The following is a 27,532-nucleotide window of genomic DNA, read 5'->3' as shown; positions in this document are numbered from 1 at the left end:
CAGAGCTATTTAGAATACTCAGATATGTAATCTCTTAAGGGCATAATGTGGACTGTAATTGTTACAAAAATATTTTAGAAATCAATTGAAGACTGTGAGTTTTAACTTCTTAGCAGCATATAGTTGACTTGTTCTAAATAAAGATATTGTTGTTCAATTCCAGTGATTAGAGACGGATCATTGACTTGGGAAAAGTGTTTGCATCCCGAGCACAGGATAAAGGAAAGTGCTAAGGACTGAGTCTAGAATGGATGAAGCCATGGGGGAGTAGGTTTTACAATCCAATTCTACTGTCCCCGTTCCCATCACGCATTGTGGCATTTGATTTCTTAAGGTTAACATGGCCAACTCTCTGCACAGGATGCAAATCAATAACTGTGTCCCCCTTGTTTAAAGTTGCCAGAACGTCAGGAGACACTGTGGGATCCAATTTAGCAGCCACACCCACAGTGTCAGTTTATATTTCTAAAAGTCTAAGTTTCAAGCGAAGTGTTCTTTTGTTTCTTTTTCTTTTTTTGAATGGAGAAGAAAAACTGGCCAATTGCCATTCCTGCTTTTAAGAATAAGTAACCATCAGAGCAGGCCATAAAATACGTAATGGCAATAAAGACTACAGCTCAGCTCCACCGATAGATGATGTTAGCAACTTGGAAAGTAACCAATCTCTGAAATGAAATGGGAGGTGTGATCAAAAATAAGGAAGCAAAAATTAAATGGTAGAGCTGTTTTTCAAGGTAATATTTATATAATATACTCTTCAATGAAGACAGAGTGCATTAAAATGATAGGGCATTAGCAAAGATTGCCAAAAAAAATCTAAAACTAATGGGCATTTCCGTTAAAAGAAGCTAAATCTAATTAATCAAGAGAAAGGCACAAAAGCATTTAAAATGGGATGTTTGGAAACTAAAGAGTATCATGCTAGTCTATGACAATTATGTACTATTAATTGGGTTTTAAAAATTATACCAATAATAAAAAGCATAATTTTGTCAATCTTTTAACGACTAATGAAATATAGATATACATTATAGATTTCTGAAATGTGGCTATCAAAAGCTGATATTAATGTAATTTTAAATACTGTTCTTATGAAGCTGTATCACACTAATGAAATTAAAATATTTTATTCTAACAGATGAGGCAAATTCAACCTTTTAATTGATTACTATACTTGTTGGGGAGCAGTGTTGCCATGTTGTAGCAGTCACAGGCTTTTGATTATTTTCACTTTTTAATCACAAACTTACTTAGTTGTTGAGCCCATTATAAGTAAGAAAAAATCCACTTTAGACGTATCACTAAATCAGGCAAAATTGTATGCATGCCTGCTAAACTGGTCAATTTACCTTTCGAAATTTCAGTAAAATGCAGTTTCTGTCCTGCAGTAGGCCTATTGCCGTCTTGAAATTTATGTTGAATATAAAATCTTACTAACTCTTAAATGAAATTTTATAAAAATCTCCCATCCTGCTCGAAAGGCTAGCTGTGCAGAGTGAGTCACCACCACTTACTTCTTTCTTGCTATTCATTGTCATCTGACATTTAATGCATTCCCGGAATACAAATTCACAGACTTACCAGCGGGCCCAGCGCACAACCTTTGGCGGTGCACGCTTGGACTCTGAAGGAATGTGAGCTCCAAGGAGCAAAGCCGGAAGCGTGACAGCTGAGTTCTGTGGAATTGTGAATTAATACACCGTCTAGGTAGAGTCCATAACTTGTGATAACACCTAGGAAGAAAATAATCAGCTTTCAGTATGACCACTAGACAACAGAAAAGAATGTTTTAAGGAAAGCAAGCACTTCTTGACGTGATTTCTAATTTCCTGGAATTGCTGAATCACAGTATCTGGTACTTCCCTTAGTCTAAACCCTATCTCTTTTCAAAGGATAAAAAAGGCTTTAAACCCATGAATATCAAGTTAAGCCAATTAATAGAGACAGAAATAGAACCCAAGAGTCCCAGGGTGGGAAGCTTTCTATGGCATCACATTAACTGCTGTCATTTGTGTTCCAGATCCAAAATGAATAAAGTACATTTATAATTTTTATGGCTTTCTAAAATGAATCCTTAATAGATGTGCTCTAGAAGTAGAATGACCTTATTTGTTAATGCATTATGCATTAATCAGGATGTGTCAGGCACTGTTCTAAGCACCTCATGTGGATGAACTCCTTTTAACCCTCTCTTCACAGTGCTGCTATAAAAGAGGCAGTATTATTATCACCATTTTCTAGATGAGAAAATTCAGGCACAGAGAGATTAGGGAACGTGCTCAAGGTCACAGAGCTGGCAAGTGTTGGAGTCAGGATTCGAAAGGCAATCTGTGTCCAGAGCCCATGTTCTCAATTCCAACCTTAAACCACCTAAACAAAAAAGCCTTCACAAATTGCACAAATCGCACAAATTACATTCATGAGACATACATCCATGAATGGGCTCGAGAAGCTATCGTTTGCTGGTTTAATTATCAACTAAAATTTATTTCAGAAGGAAAGTCATGACTATTTTCATGAAATCAACTCGTAAAGAGATGAGAAATTAAATGGTTATTGAGTATGATCATTTGATTTATTCAGTCAAGACATTTTCATCAAAAGGAAGCTGGGATCTATGTTCACTGGAAATATAGAATCCCCAAACTGATTAAACGTTCTACCGCGGGAAACAAAACTTTGCTTACATGCTAAATTAGAACCTCTTTCAAAGTAAAATTAATTTCATAGTGGCCCCCTGAGTGTGTTCTTGAGGAGTTATTTTAAGTGTTTCTCTGTCGGACAGACTTCCCCAAGGACAGAAGTTAGGTGTTTCTCCCATATACACCTCCATCATAGTGCTTATCCCCTTATCACATTATTAGGATTATTATTCCTTGTTTAATTGCCTGACATCCTCAAGGATCCCCAAGGCAATCTTGACTCTCCCTCACCTGTGTATTTCTAGAGCTTTAGCACCATGCTAAAACACAGTAGGCACTTAATAAATGTTAATTAAATGAATAAATTAATGAACCTGCAGCATATAAAAATATCAGCATCCAATATAGAATGAAAATTGAAGGCTACAGAAAAAAGAGATACCTAGATACCTGAAATATGAAGAGAGACTCGCTAAAAAGATGATATTAAAGCATAGCTCAGAGATAGCAGATTTGGGGAAGGAATGAGTTTTTGTTGCTGTTTGTTTTTGCTTTTTAGCGAGGAAGATTTGCCGTGAGCTAACATCGGTTGTCAATCTTCCTCTTTTTTTTTTTTTCCCTCCCCCAAACTCCAGTACACAGTTGTCTATCCTAGTTGTAAGTCCTTCTAGTTCTTCTATGTGGGATGCCGCCACAGCATGGCTTGATGAGTGATGTGTAGGTCCACACCCAGGATCTGAACCCATGAACCCTGGGCCACGGAAGCAGAGGGCAGGAACTTAACCACTCGGCTGAGGGCCAGCCCCAGCAATGCGTTTTGAAACAAAAGACTCTAGCAAAGTCAAGGTCATCAAGGAAGTCCCTGATAAGGGCTTCTAGGACACTTGACTCTCAGCCTTATGAACATCAGATTTGGTCTTGCTAAAGTCTCTAAAGTAGATCAATCCTTATCCATCACCATATTAGGGATAGCATTACTGGCAGGACCATAGCGTCAGGAGCTCTTTCCCCAAGCATCCTTCTCTTCTGGCAGGGAATTGCTTACCTCTAGAGCCTGCTCACAATAGTCCAGCAGCACCATCGTCTGCAAATAGAATGCCACGCCCATTGTCAGGATACCCCCCACGACACTGCTTTTAAGAAATCAGTTTATAGCAAAAGAAGTAGAGAATGAGCTAGCACCATGGAACTTACTCATCTTTCTATATATCTCATCAACCCATAGCCTGAGACATTGAGGAATAGACTCTTGAAGCCTACATTACAGCTCAAACTGAGTGACAACACCCTGTGGGTTGGGAGTTCCCACAGGTTGCTGCATCTGCTTTGAACTAGGGACAAGTATTTGATGCTGATTTTTCTATAGTGAGAACACATGGGAATGGGAATAGAGAGGAGGTAGCCAGAGTGTTTCCTCTCACTGTTACACTTAATAAGCCACACAGAATATTCTTGTTTTCTCTACCCACAAAGAGGAATGCTTATATCATGGGTTGCAACCAAAAAACTGAGAATATTACCGGGCAATTTGGGATGCTCATGCAACTTTACCAATAGGCAAAGAAAAAAGTCACTATCTGGAAGGAGAAATTAGCTTCCAGCTGCATGCTGACACCCAGGACATTCTCAAGGGCATCTCTTTATCTGACCAGGTCCAAACATATAAGGATTGAAAGTCTACAGAAACCCAAGCCAGGACCACTACTGACACAGACTCTTCAGTAATGAAGGTTTGGGTTGCCTCACTAGGTCACGAACCCCAAACAGATGAGCTACTGGCTGAGGGCAAAGGGAAGAAGTTGTAAATATCAACTATGGCATTAAACTAGTTATAGAAACAAGACTTACAGATATTATCATGTTTCATTTCTTGCTTATTACATAGAGATTTGCATATAATAACTAATTTTCCTCCTCCTTTTCCCTATTGATTTATATAAAGAAAGTTAATGGGTGTTAATTTACTTTAGTTTTTAAGTTGCAGAATATCCAGGTGGATTGTGTCTAAACTAAAGGAAATTAATGCCACCCAGATATGGAATACGGTGATGGAGGGTGAGAGCATCTTCACTGGTACAAAGCATAGTAGTACCACGTTAGGTGGAAGCATGCAAGGATTACTGTTGGTAGTGGAAGGTAATGGGAGGTAGAAGAGAGTGTACATGGATGCTGAATTGCTAAGTTGGTTATTCATCTAATCCATCTAGTCATGGCCCGACCTCCGCGTGTCTATAGTCTGCTTTGTGTGCCGAGCCTGAGAGCCTAGCTACGTTTCCAGCTCTCTTGCTTGCTGGTTTCCTATCAGGTTTCATCAGTAGGAGACCCTGCTAGGAGGGCAGAAGCAGGAAGAAAGAAAACGTCAAGCTTCTAGCTCCAAGAGCTGAGGCCTTTGCTGGCTGTTGCTAGGTCAGCAAAGGGGAAAAGCAGCTGTGGCCTCAGGTGGTCCAGGCAGCAGAAGCATCTCTTCGGCATTTTCAGCTTCATCAGTAGTGGAATCTCAGTGGCACTTTGGCTCTGGCTGGGGCAGCATCTCTTGATGGTTCAAGCATCAATCAGCAAATCCAGCAGCAAGCAGCAGCGGAGGCAGCTTTGAGGCTCCATCTCAGAGAAGTTAGCAGCACACTGGCAGTCACCCTTTCTGTTCTTCCTGTACCTGCTCCTTCTCCTTTTGTTCGTCCAGCTCTTCCAACTCCTTTGTAACCAACTCTTTGTATTAAATATAGTTTGTCTTACATACCTACCACATTTTCTGTTTGACCAATTAGATCTTGATCAATACATCCTTTAGGATTAAAGCTTTTTTAAAATTTAAATGAGCTAATACTTTTATAAAGCTACTGCTCTAACCCATTTCCCTTTTTGAAGATAACTTTGTACAGTTTCTCTTTCTTCCTTTCTTTGTTTTTTTTTTTTTTTTGGTGAGGAAGATTGGCCCTGAGCTAACATCTGTTGCCAATCTTCCTTGTTTTGCTTGAGGAAGATTGTCACTGACCTAACATAGGTGCCAATCTTCCTCTATTTTGTATGTGGGATGCCTCCACAATGTGGCTTGATGAGCAGTGTGTAGGTCCACACCTGAGATCCAAACCCCTGAATCCTGGGCTGCTGAAGTGGAGTGCGCAAACTTAACCATTATGCCACCAGGCCAGCCCCCAGTTCTCTTTCTGAAAACAGGTCCATTTCCTTTATTTCCAGATGTTTGAGAAAGAGTCTTCATTTTCCTATCAGGTACCACCATGTCTCCACAAAAAAGTGCAGCTGCCAGCATCTGTTCTGCTTTATTCCACTGTGACCAACTATGGTAATTCTAAGAACACTTACCAAAAGGTTTTGATTTAATGTCACTTAATTCTAGACACACGAAAGCACAAATGAATTAAAACTAAGAAATGAAAGATACATAGTGAAAACTAACTAGTACATAGAAAATTTAAGAGAAGAAAAAAATGGATTAAAGTCAGTAGTAATAATAATGAAGAGAAATTATCATGTGCCAGGTCCTCTGCTAAGCAATCACTGAATCCTCACCAAAAAAAATCTTATGTGCAAATAATGTGTTGCAGAAGCTCTTAAAGAAATTGTTAAGACCCCTGAAATGCTATCTATTTGACCTGCTTTCAACATTGAAATAGAAAGTACCCAAATCAATATTTCCTTTTTCTTCCATAATTGGGAAACAGAGAATTTCTTTTATGCTAGGATTATGTGCATAATATCTCATTTATCTGACACATTGGGAAATGAGATATTTTATAGAAGTTAATTTTCATTATAGCTAAATCTCTTCCCTTAGGGATAAACTTTAAAAATCGTAACCATTTTTGAAGGAAATCTTTCTAGCAAGCGCTACACGCTTACCTGTCTTCTCACACAGAGTCTAACGAATACAATTGAAACATTTTGTGGTGACTCAAACTATGCATTATGGACATCAAAGACTATGTTCTCTAAGTCAGTAATACCCTCGAGGACTGGTGAGATATAGGATACCTACCCAGCTCTACCCTTAACGTCACTCCTTGGCTACACTTTATCAATTCTTGTGTCTGCCTTTTGAGTTCTTCTCCATTTTCCCTCAGTGACTGTCTCTCAAAAGTCACTTCTTTGACTACCTGCCTCTAGCAAGTCGACTCCCAGAAAGCTATGCTGGGAAACTGGATAACCGTGATATCTGCAACTATGGATAAAGAAATAATAGACAGTCACTGAGAGAAGGGCTTGGAGTAAGATGAGTACATGGCAAATGAGCTGAGAATGAAATTAAGTGAGATTTGTGACAGTTAACTCAACTGCTCAGACCATTTTTAGTATCTAGGATGCATCCAAATTGAGAAGTGGATGAGCTGGAAGTCCAACTTCAAGTCAAGTGAGATCTCACACACACACACACAAACAGAATTACCCAGAATTCTGTAGGCAACCAATATTTGATAGGATTTGTAGGAGGGGCTAAAAGATCAATTGTAGAACCAAACTATAGAACCAGTGTACACTGGGTAAGTGTTGTCTACCCTCTAAGTCATTTTTCCCACTCCACTCTACCTCAAGCCCAAGACCAGCTCCATCACCGAGCCCTGTAGACTTTCCCTTCCAAACTGATCTTTCCCCATCTCCATGGCCACCTGGTCCATGCTGCCATCATCTCCTACCTAGGAATAATAGTCACCTAAGTCTTTTGGTGCATTATTTAAGCTTCCATAAATTCATTCTTCATACTAGAGACAGAGGGCATTTTTCAAAACACATATCTGATCATGCCACACGCAATCAGTGATTAATCAGGGTTTCGCTGAGTACTAGCAACATGAGAGTTCCCCATCCCAGAATCAGGGAGCTGGGGTCAATGTGAGCAGGTCATGACGATGAAACAGACTCGAAGTGTTGTCGTTTGGTCCAGATCTTACCAGCCAATCACCAGATCTCAAGGTCAGGCCAAAATGGGATCCCATTGTGGTTGAGAGCTGGTCTCCACACATGCCCTCAAAAAGGGAGATTGAGGCAAGTGTAGGCATTTCCCCTGATTTGGTTTGGGCAAGGCCGTTAACTGTAAAATCCTGAGTTAAGGACACACAGTCAAACTTCCTGGTAAATTTGTGGACAATAAGAGATATCATTTGAAAAGAACACTCTATTTCTTATCAAGATATGCAGGCAGATTTCATAACTTATTTTTATTAGTAGACATTTTGATATAAATAAAAATTAATATAATGTGAAATATTGCATCATTCAGTTCTAAAAACACAAGATTTAGTAAGTAATAAGTCAAAAATATCTATTAATACAACCATTTTCATTTACCTTAGATTTCAAAAGTGAGTAACAAAAACTAATGAATATACCTAGAGGCTTAAGGAGACACGTTCCTTCTGTGACTAGAGTTTAGAACATGTATGAATAGCTTTGGGAAAAGTAAAATGATAAGTTCTTGAAACGTCACTTAAATATTTTGAAAATTATAAGACACTTTATTATTAAAAAGTGTACCAAACACTTACCTGGAGTCAGACAATGGGCTACATTCTTTATATGAATTATTTCCATCAACTTCAACACCACCAAGAAATAAGAACTGTTATTTGCCTTGTTAGAGATATAAGGGACTGGAGCCTTAGAGGCTCCAAAGTCATACAAATATAAATTCGGGGCGGGGGGGAACCTGACAGTCTCCTCCCATTCCTGACACCACTTCTCGTATTGATTTCTAGCTAACTTTTGCTTCTAAAATATTTAGGAATTCCACTTAAATTAAGAACGGACGAACATGCTCTGGCCCTAAAAGCAATTAAGATGAGCCTAACGAGGGGCCAGCTCTGTGGCTGAGTGGTTAACCTCGCATGCTCTGCTTTGGTAACCCAGCGTTCACCAGTTTGGATCCTGGGCACAGAGCTACGCACTGCTCAACAAGCCATGCTGTGGCAGCATCCCACATGGAGGAACTAGTAGGACCTACAACTAGGATATACAACTAGGTACTGGGGCTTTGGGGAGGGAAGAAAAAGAGGAAGATTGGCAACAGAAGTTAGCTCAGGGCCAATCTTCCTCAAGAAAAAAAAGTAAGCTCTATAAAAAAAAAGAGATGAGCCTAATGAAGAGATTAACGTATATTTATTGGAAGTCAATTACCTGAAAGGTACCATCCTTGTTGCTTTGGGGGGCAGAAAGAATAACAAATAATATCTGCCTTTATGGAAGTAAGCAAAGGGTTAAACATAGGTCAAATGAAATAACAATCTGAGAGTTAAATAAGAATGATAAGCACCGCAAAAAACTTTATGCCCAACAAATGGCATAGACAGTAAGTACAGAAGCTTCGAGCGGGGAACAATCACTCTAGCTGACATGAGTCCTAAAAGCTTTTTAGAACAGCCAGGTCTTCCATAAAAGGTGAAATGTGAAAGGCAATGACTGAGGAAGATGTTTCTGGTGGGGAAATGACATTTACCACTGCAGGGGAGCAAGGAAGTGCAAGGTATAGTAAAGATATCCTGAGGAGTGCAGTATTTTGTTGTTTTTGCTGCATTAGGTTAAAGTCTAATAGTAAAAAAGCCTTCAAAGGGAGATTGGGGCCTTGAATGCCACTCCAAGGAGTTGAGATTTTTACAATGCACAGGAGAACTGTTGACATTTTCATGCACTGAGTAGGGGCTTAAAGAGCCGTATTTAGAAAAATTAATCTAGAGTCACATATATAACAGACTGAAGTAGGAAGACCATGGAGGTAGGGAGAAGTGGGACAGCTAAAAATATTAAAAAGAAAAAATAAATAAATTTAAAGCCATCTTTTCCTGAGTAGATAGTAACTAGTTGTGACTGAGGCAGGGATGCGGGAATGCCACATTTCAGCAGGAGCGTTTGGTGTTTTCTAAGAGACAAATATCTTTTACAGTTGTTTTTTTATTTGAGGAAGGTTAGCCCTGAGTTAACACCTGCTGCCAATCCTTCTCTTTTTGCTGATGAAGATTGGATCTGAGCTAACATCTGTGCCCATCTTCCTCTACTTTATATGTGGGATGCTGCCACAGCATGGCTTGATGAGTGGTGCATAGGTCCAAGCCCGGGATGCAAAGTGGTGAACCCCAGGCCACTGAAGCAGAGTGCGCAAACTTAACCGCTCTGCCACCAGGCTGGCCCCTTTAACAGTTTTCTATACTTTCTCTTCTTTAATAAAACAAACTTATGCTGCTTAGGGCTGGGACATGTTAGACTGCAATATGGTGTAACAATATCGCTGGTCAGAAAAGAGAAGGGTTGGGGAGCTGGCCCCATGGCTGAGTGGTTAAGTTAGTGCGCTCTGCTTCAGCGGCCCAGGGTTTCACCAGTTCGGATCCTGGGCGCGGACATGGCACCGCTTGTCAGGCCATGCTGAGGTGGCATGCCACGTGCCACAACTAGAGGGACCCACAACTAAAAATACACAACTATGTACCGGGGGGCTTTGGGGAGAAAAAAGGAAAAAATAAAATCTTTAAAAAAAAAAAGAGAAGGGTCTACCTTTATCAGAGATGGACTAAAGTGAGCCATGAAAAATACATAAAGCCTGCTAGCAAAGAACGAACTTACCTCTGTACTACTGGTTTAAAAGGAGATTGTTTTCCAGTTTGAGGATTAGAAGAAAAAGTCCTGCCTTGTGATGGAAGTGTATTGTATCTTGACTGTATCAACGTCAGAATCAGCCTTGTGATAGTGCACTATGGTTTTGGAAGATGTTGACATTGGGGGAAACGGGGTAAAGGGTACACAGAACCTCTGCATAATTTCTTATAACTGAATGAGAATCTATAACTATCTCAAAATGTAACATTTAATTAAAGTGCAAAACGGAAACTGTTGTATAGGGAAGCACGACAAGGAAGAGAGTCAGAGGACATTTACGCTGAAACGATAGCAACTGTATTCATGTTTTAATCAGGCACCATTTCATCCTGAGGAAAGATCTTTGAAAGTGGAATGAGTTTCACCCTCCCTTTACAGAGGATAAAATCCCATTTTAGAGTAGTTTGATAGCTTGGCCAATCCACGTGGCTGGAAAGTGACAGAACGATGGGTTGGCACTGGAGAATTCAGAGTTTGCAGCGTATCCAACATTATACTCTACAGCTTCTATGTACCCATTTTTTTCTGGATTTTAAAAATTCTATAATAAAAAATAACATAGAAAAGTGCATAAAATATGCTATATTTTAAAAACAAATTGAAAAGCAAAAAGCGGTATAACCATCACCCAGGTTAAAAGATAGAATGTTGCCAGCACCCTACAAATCTCCCATGTATTCTTCATGATTCCAACAATTTCCCTCCCTCATAGATTACTAGGATGACTTTTTAAGAAGCATTTCCTTGTTTTTCTACCTAGGAACGGATCCCTAAACAATGTATTTAACTTTTGCATGGTTTCTACTTTATATTAATGGAATCATATTCTATATATTTTTTGCATCTCTTTATGCTCAACATAATATTCACTGTTTTGTCCATGTTTTGAGGCTGGCCATACTTCACTCACTTTCATGGCTGTATAGTATTCCTGTATGGCACAATTTATTTATTTATTCTGCTGCTGATCTTTAGGTTATTTCCACATTTTGGCTATTATATCAATGTAGCTATGAACATTTTTTTATATGTGAGCTGAGGCACATGTGTACAATTTTCCTAGGGTATAGATCCTGGAGTGGAATAGTTGAGTTATGTTCAACTTTACAAGATAATGCCCAGCTACTCCTCAAAGTGTATCAATTCCCATTACCACCAATAGTGCATATGAGGTTTCATTTTTCCATATCCTTAAAAAGACCTTGCATAGTCACACCTTTAAATTTTTGCCAGTACTATATGTGTAAAATTGTAATTTGTTTTGGTGTTATTTTTTATTGTCCAGCTTATGAAAGAGATTGAGCACATTTCCTTATGTTTATTAGCTATTTAATTTTTTCTTTTGTGAAATGCTTTTTCTGATCTTCCCCCCAGGTTATTATTGATTCCTAGAAATATTTATATATTGTGGACACTAGTCTTCTGACAGTAAAATGTGTTGTATATATCACCTCCGACTCTATTACTTATCTTTGCAGGCATTTAGTTTATAGTGCATTTGGATGAAAAGAAATGTTCTTAGTTTTAGTAACCTTTTTATCATTATGCAGATACCTCTTCATCTCTAATAATCCTGTTTGCCTGAAAGTTTCCTTTGTCTGATACTAAAGTAGCTACACCAACTTTCTTTTCTTTTTTTCTTCTATACTTTCAACCTGTTGGTTTACTTTCATTTGAGAAGGAAAGGGTTAACAGCTGGTTCTGGGGGCCCTTCCTGTAGAATTGGGGACTTCTGAGGCTCTAACTATTGGCTGAATCTTCCGTGCAACACTAACTAACTCAGGATAAACGGGAATCCATCTGAAGACTGTCTACTGGACCAAGCACCTGACCTCATTGTCAGTGTTGTTCACGAGTAATGGTTAGTGGGTATTGATGAGAGGCAGCTACTCCAAAGAATGGCGACTAGTCAGGCGCCTGGTAGCCTCATGGTGGTTTAAGGCTGTGATTTCATTCAATGACCTTCTATTAAGCTTTTAGAAAAAATGAGGGCGGGTTATATGTACTGACATGAAAAGATGCCTACTCCGTGATGTTAAGAGGAAAAAAAGTCAAAGTGTTGAACAGTATACACTGCATGGCCAATTATTTTTAAGCATCTATTTTATGTATATACATGTAAATGATTATTCATTCAATCAACAAAGTAGTTATTGAGTGCCTGCTATGTCCTGGGTGCTCTCTTAGATTTTGGTGGAGAAAAACGAAGCTTCAGAAACAGAGTCAGGAACCAAAGAGTAAGGTCCCCCAGTCCATGCCTTCCCTTTGCGAAGGTCTTTCTCCCTCTGCACACGGCCTTTCTCTTATGACCGCATATCTTTAAAACTTGGTTAGGGAGCTCAAATTTTCTAAGTTTTTATTTCTCACCGATAAAATGGGGATAATATTCCTTGTCCTGATGGCCTGACAGAGTTAATGTGAGAATCAAATGAGTGAGCATATACGAAAGTATCCTACGAATTAAGTGTTAGGCACATAAAAGGCATGAACTTAGAGCTGTCCCTTCCTTCAAGGGTAAGTTAAAGCCTTATTTACTACAGGAATCTCTCTTTAGACTATCTCTTCCTATTTGATCCGTGCCACGTACTGCACATCTCTTGTGAAAAATAATGTGCGAATCTCCCAAAAATATGTTTTAGGCAGGTCTGTATTCCTTCCTGGTATGTCATCTGTCCTCGCCTAGCAGATTCCTCCCCCACCCCAATCAAGTCAAGAAAGCACAGTGTGAAAAAACAGGTACTTACTAAATATCGTAAAATAATTTTTTTTTTTGAGGAAGATTAACCCTGAGCTAACATCTGCCACCAATCCTCCTCCTTTTGCTGAGGAAGACTGGCCCTGAGCTAACATCCATGACCATCTTCCTTTGCTTTATATGTGGGATGCCTGCCATAGCATGGCTTGCCAAGCAGTGCACAGGTCTGCACCCGGAATCTGAACCGGTGAACTCCAGGCCACTGAAGCAGAAAGTGTGAATTTAACCCCTGTGCCACTGGGCTAATCCTAAAATATCATAAAATAGTTTTGAAAAAAATCTGCTGGCTTTAGTGGGTTTAGTTTTTGGTAGCAATCTGATGCCTCGGTAAATATTTATGGAGTACCAACTATGTGCCAGGCATCGTGTTACATGCTGGGATTACAGAAGTGATCGAAACAGTCCTGGTCCCTGGCTTCATACAACTTTCAATCTAAGTGAGAATACAGAGTAAGCTTGTGTGTGTGTAAAGTTCATTAAAGGAGAATCAGACGGAATGGAAGAAAAATGAGGAGGGGTATGGATGCTAATGTTGTCTGGGTGGGTTAGGGTATAAGGCTTCTTTGGGAAACTGATCTTTAAGCTGAACTTGGCACTTGGAGCTACTTTATCAAGGGGAAAAATGCCACAAACTATTATTTGATTAACTATAACAAAGATTTCATAATAATAACCAGAAAGCTTTCAATGAGATATCAATAAGTTGATTATTATTTTAAAAATTAACTATCACAGATTTATTAAACAGTTTGTGTCTTGAGCTTTTGAACGCGGCTTTCCTTATTTGCTTTAAAATGTCATGTTTCCAAACAAAGTTTAACACAAAGGAATTTTTCTTGTTTACTTTGGCCATTCTCAGAATGAAGGAAAGCATCTTACATTTATCTCTACATTCCACCTTCAAAATTTGGTGTTAAGTGTGGATTAAATGAGATTTAGGAATTAGTCAGAGTCTCAGCAGCAACCTGATGGCAACATAAATGACAACTGAGGACAGTTTAGCGAAGGGACTACTCACGAAGATACAGGTAGGGTTAAGGGAAAGCATCGAGTGATGATAATGCATCTCAGCTAGTGGTAGCTGGGACTCCTAGGAGACCATACTAACTACTTGACTAGGAGCCAGTAAACGTTCTTAAATTTGCAGGAGAAAGGATGGGAGCAGATTTAGGAACGTGGAGAAAGAACTAGAGTCCTAGGAAGGGGATGTTGGATGGGAGCTGTAGACTTTGGTGGAGGAATGCAGCCCTGGTGCCCAGAGCCGGGCAGAAAGGGAACCAAGGAGAGTAAGTTCTGAGGCTCCATTCTCCTCCCACCCTCTCATCTCTTGCTGCTGCTGTCCGTGGACAAACCAAACGGAAGCCCATGGATGCTGCGAGTAAAGGTCAGTCTTGTAGGATGCAAGGCTGAGTGGAGAAGAGTGAAGAGTGGATCTAGAGACGTGAAGGAAAAATATCCAACATAAAAACAATTGTGGTAATTTATTTTATTATATTTAACTGTATTGTATTTCTTGTGCTTTTCTCTTGCTTATTCTTTAGTGCTAATAATCAGTAAGATAGATATAAGAAAATAAAACAATATCATGCCATGTGATAAGGGGGGTCAGGTTATTTAATCCAGTTACACAAATTCAGTTCTTTAGTGGATAATCCACAAAATGGATACTTCATTCTCATTGGCTCTTTAGCATAAGGAGTTTCAAGTTTATTACCTTTCTCTTTCCATAATGGTAGAAGTTTTAAGGTGTTTAATTTTCACAGGGAAGCTGGATCATAATTGTCCACAAAGCACATCCACTGGGATATATATCTTTGTGCCTCTTCATCATGTTATGTCAAATTGTATTTCCTATGGTGCTCAATAGATTGTCATATATAACCAAGGAAATTCAATACAAGTACAATACCATGTAAATTTAATACAAGGTATCTCTATTTGCACTGAACAATTCTGTTTACTGTAAGAATTAAACAACAATGCTTTAGTGTGTCATAAAAATAACATGCGTAGTGAATATAGATGCTCCAAACATATTTGTTTGTTTTCTCCAGTACAGCACAGCAATATGAATACCAACTGAGGGCTCCCCCCCAAGGTTCGGATGATGATTGAATGTGGCAGATAGCTCCCTGTGTGAATACTTGATCCTTCAATTAAAAAGGAGGAGAGAGAACAGTTTTCACATTGTGGAATAATGCCTTATTACTGTTCTGCTCTCCTAAAAATGGAAACAACGGAATCTAAAAAAGATGGTACTTGGGAAATTCTACCTGACAAACCGATTGGAGGTGTTTCATAAAAGTTACACAAGGTTTGCTCAAAACTGTCAAGCAGTTTTCCTATGTGATTCACTGAATTCTATAATCCATTTCTCCTATTAAAACAGCATTTCCAGGAAAGAAAATAGCGTCACATTCTGACTGTTTAAAAATAAAGTTATTTCAAAATAAAAAGTAAGAAAAGATACTTATTTCTTTAAAACCAGAGGGAAATCAGAAAAGAGATCTTAGGAATTTTGAATACTGGCACCGAGAATGAGACACTGAAGAAGCAACAATATCTAAAATTTTTTTCCTTTTTGTTTTACGTGGCTAGATGGAATTTTACATTATGAGCATTTCTACAAAAAGTAGCAGCAGAAGAGTTCAGTGAATAAAATCATGAATTTTTGAGTCCTTCACACCTTGTTTTTATTACATTCCTACTTTAGTTGTCTTATCTTGAGTAATTAAAGTTGCTTAATACGTATAAATCTGAGTTTCCACCTCTGAATGTCAGAATAACAATACCTATTTCATGGGCTAGTTATGAGAATTAAAGTACTTGACACACAGTTATAAATTGTAGCTATTACTATTACCATTGCTATTACTTTTATTATTAGTGTTAGCAGGAAATCAAATACTTCTTTCTTTGTACTTAATTAGTATTTACACATACGCTTTCACGCATACACATAATGAAAATTTATTATTCTACTATCATGTCAATGTGAAGGACGGTATATTTAGAATGTGTATAAAAGTTCTATAGTTAATTGATTTCTCTACCACTCATTCCTGAAATAATATATATTTTCAAAAAACTGAACTAAATGTTCTTTCAATAATGTTCTAGTGTCTTCATGGTACTCTGCATAAGTCTGCAAAAATAATCAACTTCCTAAAATTTTTCTGTTCTTATTGACATTCTTTCCACTGTCTTGGTATATATCCATGTATAAATTCTCACAAAGCTGGGCCAATACCAAAGGCTGAATTAGGAAAATATTTCTGTAGGCTCCTCAAGTACTCTTTTCTTTCTCAAGGAGACCCCAGACCCCTTGTCTAATGGATGCCCAACACTCATGCTCTCCTCCTACTAAGTAATGCCCATCTTGACATTGCCAAATCCTGATGGCAGTGACAATACAGCTGTTCACACTGAGGCATGCAAAACAGATCCAGCTTCCCATGCTGTCTCTGTTTAGAATATCTACAAATTACCAGGCTGATGAAATCTTATGTCAAATGACTAGATCTGTAAGTAAGTATTTTGAGTTTTCTGCAGCCTTTCAACTGCCTTTGAGATCATCCCACCTCTATTACATAATGAAAAAAGTGCTGTAAACGTGCATTTGTGTGTATTGTATGATTGCATATGCATAGCTTTTCACATCAACACAATTACCATTTTACTCTCGTCCCTATCATCAGTAAACATTAATTCATTCAATACCCATCTACTTCAAGACTGGCACCCTGCTATGTGCTGTGACCAGAACAGTGAACAGGCATATAGACTGCCTTCCCTCATGTGGATCACAGTCTAATGGAAACTGTTTCAGGTGAATTTACTTAGGTAAAGAAAGCTGATAGTTACAGGAAATTGTGAGTATTAACAAAGGATAAGAATTTTACGTTCCATATTTTAAAAAATTATATATATTTTTATTAGTTTAAAATGTCACTTACGTTATGCCAGACAATAAGGAATAAGTTTGGTGGAGCCAGCTATCTATGCTGACTTTAGCAAGGTAGACTTTAAGTGGGAGGAAAAAATGTGTTTCTAGATTCTAAGGCCTAAGCTTCTGAAAGGGAATCGGGCTCATGGGACTTTGGAAGCGCTCAAAAGTGTAATTCTAATTATGCAATCGTAATCTACACAACACAGGTCACACATTTACTAGACAGCAATCCTTTGTGCTGCTTCCCATTGATGGCTAATGGTATTACAAAGAAGAGTCAAGGTCTACAGAATAAAGGGTTCTTATTCACCTTGGACTTAAAAGGAACTCTTTTCAGAGGTTTTAAAATCCTGCCTGAAATCGCAGCCTGCAAAGAACACCATTGCCAGAGCAAACACGGATGCAGAGGGCTCTGATTAGAGAAGCAGAGGGGAGTGTCACACTGACCATTTTTGCGGGTATGTGAAGCAAGGGACTAGAATTATGCAGGACGTGTTCGAAGGAAAGCAAAGCCTTCAGTGTGAACAAGTGATAACAACTCGGTACTTAAAGACTCTACTTGGCAGACTAAGGCAATTACTAGCAAGTGCATTATTTATAACAGCAAAATCATGGAAACTTAACTGTCCATCAATAAAAGACAAGGCATATGAGCTGTGGTTTCATTCAGTGGGATTCTGTACTGCCTTTGGAAAGAATGAGGTTGAGCCACACCGAAGTGCCACGGAAAGATGCTTCCACCAAATTGTAAAGCGAGAAAAGCAAGTTACACAACAGGGCCAACAGTATGAGCTTACCCTTGTTTAACAAATGTATATTTTATGCATATATCTTTATGTGATTATTCATTGAAATTTTTGTTTGTTATAAGCTAACACAGTCCTTAATCTTTTTTCTTTTTCTGGTTTAAAAGTTTATTGCATTTTATTATGTGCTCTCTACATCCTATTTTTTCATTGTGATATAAAACACAAAATTTCTCATCTTGACCATTTTTAAATGTGCAGTACAGTACTGTTAACTATATCTATATTGTTGTGCAATAGATCTATGGAACTTCTGGATCTTGCAAAACTGAAACTCTATATCCATTGAACAGCAGCTCTCCATTCGCCATTCTGTCTCCTCACCCCTGGTAACCACACTCTACTTCCTCTTTCTGTGTTTGATTACTTTAGACACCTTGTATAAGTGGAATCGTGCAGCATTTGTCTTCTTTGTGGCTGGCTTATATTACTTAGTAGAATGTTTTCAGTGTTCATCCAAGTTGTAGCATACGACAATTTCCTTCTTTTTTAAAGGAGGAATAATATTCCTGTGTGTGTGTGTGTGGATCACATTTTGTTTATCCATTCTTCTGTCCATGGACATTTGGGTTGCTTCCATCTCTTGGCTATTGTGAGTGATTCTGCAGTGAATATGGGTGCGCAAATGTCTCTTCGAGATCATGTTTTCAATTCTTGTGAACAAGTATTCAGAAGTGAGATTGCTGGACCCAATGGTAATTCTATTTTTAATCTTTTGAGGGATTTCCCATACTGTTTTTCCTAACAGTTGTACCACTTTACATTCCCACCAACAGTACGCAAATTTTTAACTTCTCTCCATCCTCATCAGTACTTGCTATTTTCTGGGTTTGTTTTCCTTTTGATAGTGGTCAGCCACAAATTTTTAATTGAGCACCTATTATGTGTCAGGCACTGTTGTTGGAACTGCTGGCACAGCACTGAACCAAAGATTCCAAAACAGGGAAAATTCTCTGAACACATGAAGCAGGTACTAAAGCAAAGAGCAAGCTTGCCAGCACAAACTGTAGAGTGGGAGCAGGAACAGGTTGAGAGACAGAGAATAGAAATCAAAAAGGCAGGAGGCCATTCTCCTAGCCTCTGTGAAGACTACCACCAGACTTTAATGAGCAGGAACCGATCGTTTAAATCAGAATCAGTTATGAAAAGCAGAAAGCCTGTTTCCTAAGCCGCCCTGGCTAAAGGCCACCAATTGCTTGATGGGCAAGACTTGTACATTTATACCAGAAATTTTTTATACTTTTCATATTTTGTCACATATAGGCATGTATTTGGAAATATACATAGTTCTTATTATAGAAAGTGAGTTTAATTTTTTCTCAGTAAATCTTTTTTTTTTTTTTCTGAGGAAGATTAGCCCTGAGCTAACATCTGCTGCCAACCTTCCTCTTTTTGCTGAGGAAGACTGGCCCTGAGCTAACATCTGTGCCCATCTTCCTCTACTTTATATGTGGGATGCCTGCCACAGCATGGCTTGACAAGCGGTGTGTAGGTCTGTACCCAGGATCCAAACCGGTGAAACCCGAGCCACCAAAGCAGAACATGGGAACTTAACTGTTGTGCCACCAGGCTCGCCCCCAAAAATCTTTTTTTCATGTTTGTAAAGTCTCAGTGAAGTAAATCATTTAGGTATATAACTGATTAACAGAGGCAAGATTTTGGAATCCAGATTGTGCAAACCAGGCAAGCAGCACCTGTTACAGAGTATGACAGTCTAAATGCTTATATACATGCAGACTTGCTACATCTAAACGAAGACCCAGAAGGATGACACTCCCACCTCACGTAGGTCTCCTTAGGGAGCTTCTTCTCCATATACTTGGTACCTTGTGCGCATCCTTATCTTGTGATTATTTGTTGGCATGGATATTTCCCCCACAGGAAATCTGATATCCTTAAGATCAGGATTGGGTAAATTCATTTTTGTATCAATAGAATGATGGCACGTGGTAGGTCATCAAAAATATATTTTGAATGAACTGATTCAGATTTTCGCAGGGCATGAGGAAGCATTTGAAGTTATCTGGGTGAGAGATATTAGTGGCCTTCATAAGAGGAATGTGGTTGGTGGGTTGTTTGGCAAGCAAAGTTGGGGTGAGCAAGAGTTGAAGTCAAGAGTGCCACCCAAGTTTCTGGCTGGCATAACTGGGTAGCACTAATCTGTGAGAGAAGGAAGACAGGAAAAAGGGCAGGTAGAAGTGTAGAGAACAGGAGGAGAACTCAACTTGGATATGTTGAGTTTAAAATGTAATAGAAATCCACTTGGAGGTCTTCAGAAGGGGTTGTAAGGAGAGGTCTCAGCTGGAGGGTGTATGAAATACTCAGGAGCATTCTGATGATAATCAAGTCAATGGGATATTCTGATTATTCAGGTCTTTTGGTGGAGCTGAGAATGTACATCTTCAATCAGTGGTTCTAATGAGCAGATATGTTTGACAAATACTGTTTAAAATTATTTCAAAGGGTTTCTTTAGTAACATAAGGATGAAACCTCTTCTGTTCTCCAATTGTATTACTCTTCTGCACTTTATTCAGCAATTAGAAAGCAACAATAATGTAGCATATAATGTAATATGGGCCTAGTTCCATGAAATTTGGACCAAGTGTACTCTAGAAAAGAAATCCAAACTCCTTAAAGAAAAACCTAGTCCCAGACTTCACACAGCTAAACAAATATATTTCAGGAACAAATGCATTTCAAACAAATACATATACTGGCCTATAACTACTTCTATTCTCTCTGTTGGTATCATTAGAGAGCCAGGACTCTACAGTATATATGCCACTGATCAAATGTAATTTCTGCGAGAAACAACTAATGAACTAAATATTATTAGGTGCCAACAGCAAATAAAACATTGTGTTCAGATTCTGTGAAGGGAGAGAGAAATGCATGATTTGTGGTCCTTATCATCTGGTGGGTGTGTTGGACATGTACCCAAATAAATTTGAGCCTAGGATGAATGAAATCCATACCATTATGAAGCACAGAAGTAGGATACACGGTCAAGAGAAGAGGGAAGCTTAACTTAAGCTCAAGGAAGAGTGGGTTTCATGAAATAAGAGGGCTATGTTTAGCCCTGAGGAATGAGTTAGGGATTTCTGTAAGTAAAGATGATGAGATGATAGGGATTGCTAATTCCAATTTTATAATCAAGGACACTGCAGTTTATGGAATTTAGTAAATTTCCCAAAGTAACACAGTTAATACACATCAGAGATGAGGTTGACTCTAGGTCTTTTTGACTCCACACCCATGTCTTTCAACCCTACTTTAAGCCATAAATATTCCAGGGTGGCTGGAAAGGCAAGTGCGTCACAAGGCTACGTAAATACAGGTTGAGTCACATGTTGGAAGTGACCTGAATGGCAAACTAAAGAGTTTGGACTTTATTCTTTGCGGTTTTAGGGGGACACATGAGGGCTTTGAAAATAGACAGAGGGATAGGCTGTTTGCCAAAAATCAGATTACCCCTCTCCAGAAGATGGACAATAAAAACCAAACAGTGGAAAGTGGAGAGAAGAAATTTTTTTTAATGAAAACTACTACCTTTTAAATGTCTAACCATTGCCCCACAATAAAAATTCTGAAAATTCTGATATAATTAAACACAAGACTTTAGAATAGGATGGAAGTGTTAACACAAATTCCCAAATTCTTGTTGTTTAATGAATCTATTTTCAAACTGCTTGTAAATGCACAAAACGTAATATGCAAAGATTCTTTGATATGTAGAAAGTATTTCTCTGGTCAATCGAGAATTCTGAATGCAATTGTAGTTCCAGGTGAAACTATCAATTGGGATGAAAGGATGTGTTCCACTATGCAAATCGTGTAACAGCATTTAAGAGCAATCCAATTGGAATAAATCATTAACATTTTCATTGCCACCTATGGACTAGATTTCTTCGTGGGGCATAAAGTATGACAAGACTTTTGACTGTTTAATATAAGCATCAAGTAGACATCCATTTATTTTTTATTAGGAAATTCGTAATAGTACAGGAATAACTTCAATAACAGAGATTATCACTCACTCTAATTATTAGAGCTCTGTCCATTACTTCAAATATATCTAATGCATTTGCCAAAAGTTTAATTAAAATGAGATGACTGGAATAATTAAAATCATAGTAAACATTAGACAAACTAATAAAACTGTGATTTTTTTCTTTCATTCTTTTCGGCTGTGCTAAAAGAGGCCATTTCAATTTTCAGTAATGAGCTGCTCAAAATAGTGTCTATGGTATTAAAAGTCTTCTTGATATTTGTCTTAAAGAGGAATGAAATTTGACGTTACATAAACTTCTATCAGTGTGGAACAATGACACTATCTTCCATGAAACTTAAAGATATTTCCAATAAGTGAATACAGCAATTCCTACCTCAAGTTATTACAAATTCTTTATAATAAGATATTATTTTGACAAACTCTGACTGGCTAGCTTAACTCTAAAAACTATGTAAAGATGTGTATGTTACTTAAATATAGGCAACCCATTTTAAGATCAAGTATGAATGCATATATATTTAATGTATGCATTGTTTAAAAACTGAAAGCTGAAATATTTATAAATAATATTTTAAAAAATATAGAGTTCCAAATGGGTTTTCTTTTTAGATAAACTTATTAAATCAAAAGCTCTTCAAATATAATCTATATATGAACTTTCCATCTCTCTACTTCTCCAGGAAAGAACTAATGAAGGTCAAGAACAGAAAGCCATTGAAAATACAATGTCACTCACAACGGCATTCTTTGGGAATCCTCATTTGCTCTCTTCACCTCTCCCGGAACACATTAAACAATAAGATGCAGTACACAAGAACTATCAAAAGGGAGCACTTTTGAGCCACCAAAATTGTGTGTTCGCCTAAAAACCACAACCTCCCAACTACAGACAATGATACTATCTCAGGTATTTTATGTGCTAAAATGATCATTAAAAATTAAGCACCACATATAAGCTGCCATTTAGAATATTAATTTACCTTTGCTAATCATCTTTTTAACTTGAGGCTAAAAGAGTTCACTTACCATTCGGATATTCAGGCTCAGTCCAGGAGATGTGAAAGGAGTGGGGTGAATAGGAATGAGTTCTGGGGGTCGGCACGCCTTCGGGGGTGCTCTCGTCGGTCAGGGCCTCGCTGGCCTCGCTCACTGTGCACCCACCCCCCGTGCACGCCTGAACAGAGATGCAGAAAAAGCACATTTCACTCTGGGTCCCAAACTTTAGATGAGCATCAAAGAAAGAGAATTTGTAATAAGAGTTCCAGATTCATTGAAATAAGGCTCCTTTTACTCCCCCAAATAAATTTGTTTCAATGCTGAGGTTAGCTTTTTAGGACACAAGACAGCCATCTCTGATAATTACAAAATAACCCAGAATGTATGAATGCATGAATTATAAATATATCCTAAGTTGGCGCCTAAAGATATAGGGCATAGATTGACTGGGTGAACACCCCAGATGAAATTAGCCTTGCACAGAGGTTCCCAGAATGAATCTAACACACGCGCGTGTGTGCACACCACATGAGAAAAGTCCTAGAGACTGAAGACTTTTCAGAATAAAACAAGTGATTTCTAGGAAAAAAAGATGTACACAAATATAAATGCCTTTTATTTACTATAGTGTGACCAATATGTTTAAAGTATAACGCAATGTGAAATTGAATAAAATTGCGTTTCTCGTAAATCAACAACCAAGCAGTTGTTGAGTGACTGTTTAATGACTTAAACGGTCAAATCATTTACTCATGTGCCAGAGGAGGTGGGCTTCATCATACGGCTGACGAAGTTAAAATGATCACAGATTCCCCTGACTCCTTAATAAGGTATTACTAATGCCAGAAATGGAGACATGGATGTTAAAGATGTTCAGAAACTCCTGTGTGCACTTTCATAACAGACTGCAAATAATTCCAAAATAAATGTTTAAGTGTATTAGGAAAGTATCTTCTTTACCTAACTTACTGGATAAACATTTTTCCAGAAAATTTAGACCTGCATATAGGGTTTTCCCAGCCTATATTTGCTAGCAAATATTAGTAATTATATAACATAGATATTCGAAAACTACATTTTAGCTTTGTTCAGACTCTCTTTAGTTTACATGTGTAATTTACACAATGAAATTTAAAAATCTCTCCAAAAGCACGAAATTTTACCAAAATTGATAAGAAAGTAAAGCAAAATCATAGGACAATGCAAAAAGTAGGTGGTTATTTAGTCATTTTCGTGGAAGGTAGCTATTACTAACATAAAAAATTAAAACTCCTCTTTATTTCTTTGAGCTTGCCTCCTGCTTTTCAGTTTGATACTGAAGGAATGACCTTTTGACACTTAAAGAGGTGGAAATTCTTTTTCCTAAAGATAGGAAGAAGCTGATGATCTTTGAAGATATTTTCTTATGCTGAAGTATTATACTATTTGCAAAGTTGTTGCAAATTGTTGCAAATTCCTTACAAGTATAAATAACAATGTAAGGTCAATAGGGAGATAATCTTGCTTCCTATTGTAAGAAGATAACAGCAGCCGTGTCTTCAGGATAATTTCTCATCAGCTTAAGCAAGTTTCATAAGGGTCAAATTGTGGCCTGGGCATGAAATTGCATTAAAATTGGGGACCTAATTAACCTCTGTGGGTTTTCTCTAATTCTCAGCTGTGGCATGTGCATATATAAGAGATAAACCATACTTCTCCTGAGAAAGGAATCTTTGCAAATAAAGAGGAATCAATTGAGCTTGTGGCCTGACTCAAAGCTCCAGGACACATTGCTGTTAGCTCAAGAAATAACTACCTGGACATTTAAATAGAAAAATTAAAGCATAACATTTCAAACGTGCTAAAAGTCCACCAGAAAATGTGGCTGGAAAAGAGGCCACATGGGACAGCCAAGTTATCCAAGGCAGAATGGACACAGGAACATTCTTTCCAGTCCTCAGAGAGAGATAAATGTGCCCATCCACTTGCATTTCCTACATTTTTTTTTTCATTAAGGGGGTAAAACATTGCAGCATCTTATTGTTAAACTCACAACACACTAGGATTTAATTCTAATAATCTATTCGTCTCTATTGTTTCTCTTATTCATCTCCTAAGAATTTTCCCCTAACTCTCCCCAAAGAAATACTGTGTTATATGACGTATAATTATATGTTTTTTAAAACACAGTGTGAATTAAAATTTACTTTGTTTTGAGAATTTTATGATGCCTTCTGGGATAAGTGAAAACATCCTCTCGTTTATAAGCACTGTTCTTTGGGCTGTGTCATCTAAGATCTATAAAACAGTAACTTGACAAAGGAGCCTCTTGGATTCCAAGGAGTTTATGAGAAAATTTTTCTTGTAAGTGAAACAGAATTTTTAAAGGGACTGCTGAAATAATCAAATTCTCTGCAAAGTGTTTTATTTTGTTCTGTCCATATTCTTTTTGTATGCATTTAGAAGCACTGAGTAAACAGTGCGATATCTTAGTTCCCTCAATAAACAAATAAATGTTCTTAAAGTTGCTTCCAATTGGTTTAATCCAACTGATTTTATCTAAATGAAATTGAAGCAATCTGTATCTTGTTTGACCTGCCAGTACCAGAGGCTACTGCATTCAAGGAAACTGAATGCTGATTAAAATTCTGATTTGAAAAAACTAAACAAAATAGTGGGATTGATTGAAAATGCCTTTATGAAATGGCAAGGTCTTTGAAAGATTTTTGAGCCATTAAAATAAGGTGTTTCAACCCATCTCTTATAGTTTTTATCAATTACAGCCATTTAAAAAAAAAATCACATGGTCATAATACCACCCGGAAATGATGAGTAACTTCTGACCAAATAGGGGAGTCCATGTTGGTATAATGAAATGCATAACCAGTGAAAGCAATCAGTTGTTTTTGAAATAATGACTATTAGGAAGATCCAAAATCAGCGTTCTTTAGTTTGTTTTCAGATAAGTAGAGTCTGAGGATGTTAAGAATGCAGTATTTTTTAAAGTATGAAGAAAAAAATATGGTCACGTTATCCATAAATGATCCTTTGAGAAGTTAAGCTTATCATTTCCAAGAATCTTTTCAGGAAATGTATGCAACATTTAATGTTCATCAGGAAGTAAATATCTAGCAGTAATATGAAATTTATCAAACCATACCTATCTTGATACCTGTTTGTCTTACTAGCTTCTTTATTTAATTGCTCACTTAATATCTTTATTAGGACCTATCACACTTCACAATACCACTTGTCAAAGGTAGCAACATGTTATGCTGTTTCTTCTAGTGGAAAGATCATATGTTTGAAACTACATACTCCCCAACTCTGACATTTTACAGCAAATTATTTAATTCATACCAGAAGTCTAAGATTCCTTATGAAATAAGTATACTTAGTGTTTATTCATTCATTCATTCATTCAAGAATTGTTCAGTGAACTTCCAGTTTCCACCAGGCACTGTGATTGACCCTGCAGATAGAATTTTGGAAGATGCAGTTTCTCCCCTTCAGGAGTTTATCCACTCATCCAGGAAAATTAATTGAAGCCACACAGAGTAACATATCTACTCCAAGTCTGGAGAAAATCACAGATGTTCAAATTCCCACTTTCCTCAATTCTGATGGCTACTGAAAGACTTTGTTATCTGCATGTTTTGTATTCCAGCATCTAGTCAACAAGCTAAGACTATCTAAAAAGGCATCACTACTTGGCTGACAACCTGATGTCCATCTACTGATCTAATGACCTTGAAACCTAGTTATTACGTTGAAACTGTGAAATATACAATAATTCCTCAATTAACCAAGATGAACCTAAAAAGTTCTGGTTCATTTAATTTACCAGTTAACAGAGTTCTGTAAAAAACCTTTTAGGTAAATACTTCCTGAAAATATATTAGTGTATTTTCTGCCCTGATAAATACAGTAAAATTGAAAATAATGTGAGCAAATTTATTTCCCTAACAAGAGTTAGAGCAAGGACTTCAACATCTCCCTGACGTCTTTCATCAACATTATTCAGTGGCTGACAGATCTTGTCTGACTCCATAGAATATTGTTTGGGGGTGACCTTTTTAGGATCATAGAATTTTAGGGCTCAAAGAGACATTGAAAGTCATTTATTTCTGGGGACCAGCCCCATGGCCGGGTGGTTAAAGTTCTGCACACTCCACTTTGGTGGCCCAGGTTATGGGTTCAGATCCTGAGTGTGGACATACATCACTCATCAGCCATGCTGTGGCTGAATCCCACATACAGAATAGAAGAAGACTGGTAACAGATGTTAGCTCAGGGCAAATCTTCCTCAGCAAAAAACCCCAAAAAACATTTAGTTCAAAATCCCAATTTTAGGCTTGAAGAACATAAAACTCAGTGCAGTTAAGTGAATTTGCCTTAGGTCACACACTTAGTCATAAAATCTGAATTAATACTCAGCGAAATGGACTCCCAATCTAGCGGTATTTACTTTTCAAGGTATTACAGATTTATAAAACATAGGAGGTTGAGGAGGACTTTGATTAACTACACAACATATCCTAAAAGTGGCCTTGAGAGTAGAACTTGGCTTCATGTCACCTTCCCCCTTCTGCTAAAAACCAAGACACAGCAATTTCTGTTGAATTTTGTATGCTTCCAACCAATAGAGACATGTCTTGATTTTGATATTACCACTATTTGAAAAGAGTGTGGATTTCTGTATTTGCTTCTGAAAATCAAGTTAAGACACTTCTTACTTCTTGGGTCATAAAACTAAGTAATCAAAGATGCTGTTTCATAAACCCGTCTGTGTGCAG

The 27,532-nt window shown here is 37.8% G+C and overlaps 1 protein-coding gene across 1 annotated transcript in view; it reads right to left on the bottom strand.

Moving 5' to 3' along the window:
• Positions 1 to 27,532, bottom strand: part of USH2A (usherin) — a 733,563-nt gene that overhangs the window by 306,964 nt on the left and 399,067 nt on the right. Inside the window, exons 34-35 of the mRNA XM_046679838.1 lie at positions 22,788 to 22,935; positions 1,582 to 1,733 (exon numbers count right to left, since the gene is read on the bottom strand). Of these exons, the coding sequence (XP_046535794.1) occupies positions 1,582 to 1,733; positions 22,788 to 22,935 (300 nt within the window). The remainder of the gene's footprint in view (positions 1 to 1,581; positions 1,734 to 22,787; positions 22,936 to 27,532) is intronic.

The sequence above is a fragment of the Equus quagga genome, chromosome 12, assembly GCF_021613505.1.
Source record: "Equus quagga isolate Etosha38 chromosome 12, UCLA_HA_Equagga_1.0, whole genome shotgun sequence".
Lineage (NCBI taxonomy): Eukaryota > Metazoa > Chordata > Mammalia > Perissodactyla > Equidae > Equus > Equus quagga.
The sequence above is the reverse complement of the archived record's forward strand: the minus strand, read 5'-3'. Positions and strand labels throughout refer to the sequence as shown.